General features: G+C 32.1%; 1 protein-coding gene across 2 annotated transcripts; it reads right to left on the bottom strand.

Annotated features, from left to right (window-relative positions):
• Positions 1 to 354: 354 nt before the first annotated feature.
• Positions 355 to 2,257, bottom strand: LOC107428559 (protein transport protein SEC13 homolog B). Of its 2 annotated transcripts, none has more exons than XM_016039108.4 (2): positions 2,099 to 2,257; positions 355 to 1,574 (listed from the first exon to the last, which is right to left on the bottom strand). In XM_016039108.4, the coding sequence occupies exon 2, from the start codon at positions 1,493 to 1,495 to the stop codon at positions 590 to 592; it is 906 nt and encodes a 301-aa protein (XP_015894594.1). In that variant the 5' UTR covers positions 1,496 to 1,574; positions 2,099 to 2,257; the 3' UTR covers positions 355 to 589. The 2 variants fall into 2 exon arrangements, with proteins under 2 accessions (XP_015894594.1, XP_024934251.1); XM_025078483.3 differs by having other exon boundaries at positions 355 to 1,513; positions 2,099 to 2,256.
• Between the last annotated feature and the right edge of the window lie 5,007 nt (positions 2,258 to 7,264).

Genomic DNA, 7,264 nt, shown 5'->3' with positions numbered 1-7,264 from the left:
TCTCAAGCATCCGTCTTGTTTTTGAAAGAGGATTAGAAATTCATGAACAAAGATGAAGAAAGGGCTCCGGTATCAAGCCCACTCAGATCCCAGCACATAATAATTAGCAAAGTAAAAGATGCATATATAACTATATATATATATACGTATTTATAAAGAGTACCGTCAAACCAATATGTTTTTGAGATCATTTCTCGTTAAGAATAATGCTATTGATGGTAGAAGATGAAAGTCTTGGCTTCGATTTATCATAAACCAGCATAAAAATATCAGAACATATTGGGTAGTAGAAAGAAAAAGCTTGTAACATATTGCAGAATTTAAACACGAGCAGAAATCAAAGAAACTCGAGCATTTAAAAACAATAACCAAAAGCCAGCTAAGTACTAATCACATTCATTACCACTAAAGCTAATGAAGAAACTTATGAAATTTAGTTCAAAGCTGTCAAAGGAAATACTCAATTTTGTAAAATTCTGTCAAAGGAAATACTCAATTTTTTAAAATTTTCACAAGTCTCAAGTTATGTTGACATAGAACATACAAACCTAATTAATCATTACGGTTACCAAACTCCAACAACAGCATTCTATGGATCAACCGTTTGCACCTGTTGCCACTCGCCGTCTACTGCTTCTGTCCACAAGGTCACATTGTTGTTCCCATCCGCGACAGCCAATATGTTTCCAGTCAGTGACCACGAGACCTTCCAAACGGGCGTCCTGAAATCATTCAAAACCTTACCTTCCCACTGATCCCCTTCCTTGGCCACAATCCATATAATAACTTTTCCATCCTGTGAGGCGCTTGCAATGGTAGATTTTGGTAGTCCCAAGTTGGGTGCCCAAGCAACATCCCTGACCCAATCAGTATGCATTTGAAGAGCAGGAAAGCAATCCAGCTTCCAAATCCCATTATAAAGCTTCCAAACCTTTACAGTATTATCACAACCACCAGAGCAAAGCTTCTGAACAGGGTCCAGCAAGCCAGGACCAACAAGAGCAGAGGGTGCCGTAGAGGGAGCCCATGAAACAGAAGTAACTCCAACCGGATGCGCATGGTCAATCCTCGTAGACGACCAACCTCCGTCAGCAATGGCAGTGTAAACTGAGATATTCCCATCAGACGAACCGCATGCCAAAATAAGACCTAGTTCATGAGGAGCCCAAGCAATTGAATTCACGGATGATTTGTTGTCAGTGAAAACATGGGCTTGGGTCCACTCGTTCTGATTGCTTTCTTTCCATATTATGATTCTTCCATCATAAGAACATGAAGCAAGCAAAGACCCAAATTTTGGGTGAGCCCAAGCTACCTGCCACACAGGTCCTTGGTGACCACTCAGTGTTGCAAGATTCTGGGAGGCCGAACTGCTTACACCAGTTATCTTTATAGTGTGGTCAGATGAAGCTGTGGCAATGCGCTTCCCATAATAATCCATAACCACATCATGCACTGTGTCTTGGTGACCAGTCTCAATCTTTTGGGCCGGCATTTTTTTAAAGGGTTTCAACTAATCAGATCAATAAGGTAACTGAAACTTAGTTCGAAACTGCACCTTCTCTGGTCAATTCCTACAGATAAAAAAAACAAAATAAAAATTTAAAAAAAACAAATCTTTCAAATGTGAGATTCTTGAAATTTCTCCTAATCTCGGTTTGGTTTCTGGGAAAATTCCACGATTCAAAATTTTGTGACTTCTAGTAGGATACAGCATCCAAAATGATCAAATTTCAATCCAGTGGGCATTTTCGGCAACCAAAGGAAGCAGAAAAAAAAAAAAATTAAACGAGAAAAAAAGAATTACCTGAAACCCCAGATCTCAATAAAAGGAACCCTAGTTTTAATATTTCGAAAAATTGAACATTTTGTTATCGAACTAAGAAAAATCCATCGGTTATAGTAAAAATCAATCAAAATTGTAAAAAAAATAAAAATTTCACAGCTGCAAATTCTTTTAAAAGCAATCATTTCGATCAACCTTAAGGAACTAAAATTGACAAAGACAACCCCTATACTATTAGATGGTAATCATTTTTCGCGGCAGAGCAATTAAAAAAAAAAAAAAGAAAGACAGATAGAGATAAAACGCAGAGACCTTGATAAGGAAGCGTAACGGTGCAGTTTCAAAGAGCACGTGAATTTCTCTTCCGCTGTGTGATCGAAGAAATTGCAAGGAAAGTAAACGGACCCTCCTCAGCTCCGCTTCCACTTTCTATGCCCGATGTTCGAATGAGCACACACTGCCTTGCTGCCGTTTTAGAACTATGCACTGCAGCTTGCTCAGCATGACCATAATACCCTCGTGTTTGGGCCGGACTTTTTTGAACTCACTGGTGGGCTCTAAATACACCTGTACAAAACTGTATACACCCTGATGTCAGATCCAATCCAAGTTATCAACTTGTCTTTCCTTTCTCTGAACAGGGTGCAACATTTTTTATTTTCTTGGCAAATATTTGCTAGTTATTTTATTTTTTAAATAAAAAATAAAATTTTGATGGGAAATATATATTTCATTATTATTTAAAAAAAAAAAAAAAAAAGTGCAGCAATGCATGGTAATAGATGACGATGCATTTATGACCACCCTAAGATGTTAGTGAGATTAGACTCAACCCTTTAGGAGGCACGTCAACATAAAGATTACCCATGTCGATAATTTAGGGAAGCAGAAGTTGAGTTGGAAAATGACCAAAAATTGAGTTAGGACCCAAGGTCGTCAACTGAATTGTGAACTGAAAGGTACTCAGCATTTTATCATTCTTAATTATTTTGGATTAATTTGATGATGCTTGTAAGTTGTAAGAGACTTGCTAGTGAAGATCTGAACGTTTCTGTTAATTAATTACAAGTCTACATGGAAGATGGCGTGGATGCTTTTGCCTAGTTTTAATTTATCGGCTATATATTAGCCCCCTTTTTTTTAATCTGTAAAAGGATTGGATTTTCTAGTGGTTGTTTAATTCCTAGTACGATGCTTACATTTTCCTTTTACTATGCTAAAAATAATAATAAATAAAAAATATATATATATAAGATAGATATGCTATAAGAATTATATTTTTGAATACTAGAGAGTGAAAAACTTTTAAAAAAAAAAAAGAGATGTAGAGCAGTTCACTTTACGAGAAAGCCAATTTGTCCCCCCAAACAAGAATTTTGTGTAAATTGATTAACCAGAGAGACATGTTTGTTCCCTTGCCCAGACAACTACTGCTGCTTCAAAACTTTAGGCCACCTCTTTTTCCATTGTTAGTGGCTCTATGATTTGTAGTTGTTATCCATCCCTTTACTAGGCTCTTTATGTAGGTATTGGACTTTTTATACTTTGCAGGGTCATACTCACGTCCTAATCAATCGGTGTAAATTAATCATTTACTTTGTCAAACAAAAAAAAATCATTTACATTTTATTATGATGAATTTTAAAAATTATTTGGATCACTATATCATCTAATCCGTCTTTATAATTATGTAGGAATTTAGTTCTAGAAACATACAGCCTTCATAACGTCTTCTTTCATAAAGTTATTAATTTTATAAAATATACCACAAGATACAATGGAATTTACCATATTCAAATATATAAGGTGATAAAAAAGAATAATTCCTTCTATTTGTTCACCCTTTAAATGCATTTATTTACATTATATTTTAATTTTATAAATTAAAATATTTTCATGTATTGTGTGCATAGATAGATATATACATACATGATGTAAGCAAAAAAAAAAAAAAGATATATACATACATGAAAAAAAATAATAATAAAAAAAAAAAGTATTATTGGCAGGGGATTAATTGGCCAATTGGAATAACGACGTTAATGAATATTGATGGTCAATTCAGATTTGACATACAGGGCCCGAGCCTTTGGGTAGGTGTTAAGTGTCTAAAGCCCAAAGTAGGCCCGGGACGAGCATAGAAACGGAAGACATCCTTCTGAAACACGCTGTTTGCGTGGACAATGGTGAGCGGTGACGCCGCCGAGTAAATCGCCCACCGAATCAATCTCCCATTATAACACCCTTGCCACGTCATCGACCAGCTCTGCATTTTTCGAAGTCATACACCTGTGGACCCTACCATTTCCTTGTCGGTCATGCTTTGTCCTTTTATCTGCTGGACCCCACTTTCACCCCTTCCATTCCACTCCCCCAGCTTGGGCGCCCCTAACAAAAAAAAGGCCAAAAAAAATTAAAAAAAAAAAAGTCCCAAACAAAAAAGAAAGTAAAGCGTAGTCACGTGCCTCACCCGTGGATGCACTTATTTTATTACAAAGACGACACGTTTTGAGAATTGAGGTACGTGAAAATATGACGTACATATCAGCAGTTACTCTCGACGTGCATCAGCTGATGATGATCTCAGTTTTACACCATGATGGACGGTGTACATCATTCTAACCAAGTTTCAATTTTTTTTCTTTTTTCTTTTTTTCTTTCTGTTTTTGTTGATAATTAATTTGTCTGTTAGAGATATATATATATATATATATTTTGGTAATATTGTCTGTTAGGTATTTATTAGTGTCATAAAAAACCAAAAAGATACCTCGAGCACATAAGTTGGTTATTCATGGATATGATTTTTAATTACATAATACCAAACCCAATATTCATAATTGTTGATCAAGAAGTCATATGCATTTTTTTTTTCTAATTCTATATTTATAAATTTTTTATTCTTCAATTATTGATTATTAATTAACAAAATTAATATGCCTTTTGTTAATTATTGATCAAATAAATTTGATTTAGCTAGTTATACCCTTTATATCCTCATCTATAAATTGTGCATTCAAGCTATCAAATGGAATTGATGTTAATAAAAATATATATATATATATATATAGTATTTATTCATGTTAGTATTAATTAATAGTAATTAATTTTTTTATTAAACATATTAATTAACTAAAAATGTGATGAAAATAAAAATTAAAAACTGTATTTTGCTTAAAGTTTATTTTTTCTTCAAATTTATAGTAAATAATAACTAATTATCACTACCTAACAATTTAAGTAAGTAAATTAAATTTAATATAATTAGTAGAAAGAAAGAAAACTAAAAATAAAAATCAAACACATTAATAAACTGATCAAAATTAAAATTTATAATGGAATGTATTTTCTTCTTTTTTATAATTTATATCTTTAACCGTAAAAATGTAATCTCACAATAAACATTGTAATTTTTACTTGCATTTTTATATTAATCTTATATATATATATTATATGTTGGCTATTGTTGATATATTGCAAAATATTAATACATATAGTCCAATTATTCATTATTACGTTGGTTATACCATGCATTAATTAAACAATTATTATCGACAGAATAATGCAAAAATTGGTACTCTTATTTTTGTCGTATGACAAACATAAGCGATTGGATATAATTATTTTGATGAAAACACGAATAACACAACTAGGATGCTGCGTATTCAAGTTTTTATTTAACTTGCTACTACGTGGAATAGGTACTACCGAGGCAAATATCCAAGAGCCATACAAATTTTGATATGATAATGTGCTTGGACAACTTAAGTTACTTACATCACTTCCCACTAGCAACTATTAAAATTTACCACCATATTCATGTTGTTTGTGATTTATTATTGTATTGGTATATGGACGTTGTTGGTAATTCAGTGACTTTGACAGACCTCAACAAATGAATTCAATTTCATTCAAGGTGTAAACTTTAACATTTCATGCAAATGTATTTCCCCAAAACTATAATATATATGCATTATTTTAAGTTGATTCGTCGATCCAATAATTAGCTATTACAATATGTATTTATATATATATATATATTATATAAAGAAAAGAAAAAGAAAAAAAAAAAAACTATACTAAAGACGTGCAAGTTGAGTGGATTAATCAAAGTTTACAGTGTTGAAAACAGGTGTTAAAGTATCAATCATTCAAACAATATATACATGGATGATAATATATACAGTATAAAGGAAGATTGCTTCAAATATTTGGTGCATCTAACGCAGTCCAATTTTATCAAACATTGTTAATTCAATTCTATCTGTTAGTCGCTTATAGAACAAGCATCACAGATATTATCATCATAAAGCACCTTTTGTCTTATAATGTAACATTTAATTCATATTTTCGAAGCAATAAAAAAAAATATTAAATAAAACTGACAGTGCTTTTGATGTATTGTCCAATAAAGTTGAGATTTCACATAAGATTCAAATGCATTCCATCAAAATGAACAATCAACTGCGTATAGTACCCATCAATATTTGTACCAGGCATGTCCAGCAAAAAATGTTGATTCAAAGTGTATATATATTATGATTTATTACTTTTTTGCTCTGACATATATTATGATTTATTACTTTCTATTTAATAAAAATATCCATAATATGATGGTGATTTGAATGCCAGATTAATTAGCTAGAGATATGTATAGCATATTATACATGGATGAGTAGGGTTTATATGTTATATTTATATGTACTTTTTTTTAAAAAATTCTTTTATTTATTTATTTTTTATATGTAGGATGTATAATGTAGTTAATGATGTGAAAATGGTGAGTGAATATGAGATTGGTTGGCAGAGAGAAATGAGAAATGAGACATGGCAAAGGGATAAGCTATAGGCCTGCTAACCTCTGATTGTCCCTACAAACACATTACATCACCCACCCACCATCTTTTTTGTATGTCACATCTCATGTCAGACTCATGTCATGTATAATATATGCCTGCATACTAACACATTACACATATACATATATATATATATATATATATATATATATATATATTATGAATACACCACCCTCATAATCATGACGTATCTTCATTTATTCTATTTTTATTTTCAAAAAAATTACCTTTTTTTTTTTTGGTTTGAAGAAAAATAATATTATAATAGCGTATTTATTATACTCATCTTTTTTTATTTTTATTAAATTTTTTTTTACAGCTTTAAAAATTAAAACCGAGACGCATGCAAAAACCTCATCATGGTGTCCTCTGTGTCCCACGCAAACCTCTCCCCCATGCCTTTAGTATTTTAAAAGCTTCAGATTCGGGCATTATGTTACTTCTATGCCATTCTATTTTAACTTATTTTCCAATTTGCCACTGACCCTTTAAATTTTTAAAATGTTCCTTCCTTCCATGCCGTTCAACTTTTTAACTTCATATAAGAGCAGCTGAGAGGCTATTTACCCCAAAAAAAACAAAAAGAGCAGCTGAGAGCAATTCAATAGAAGGGCATTTT

This window comes from Ziziphus jujuba, chromosome 1, assembly GCF_031755915.1.
Source record: "Ziziphus jujuba cultivar Dongzao chromosome 1, ASM3175591v1".
Classification (NCBI taxonomy): domain Eukaryota; kingdom Viridiplantae; phylum Streptophyta; class Magnoliopsida; order Rosales; family Rhamnaceae; genus Ziziphus; species Ziziphus jujuba.
Note: the sequence above shows the minus strand (reverse complement) of the source record. Positions and strands in the feature narration are given on the sequence as shown.

Bases quoted from the DNA above. Each gene is read 5' to 3' on its own strand.
- LOC107428559 (XM_016039108.4), bottom strand. From the start codon at position 1,495: ATGCCGGCCCAAAAGATTGAGACTGGTCACCAAGACACAGTGCATGAT.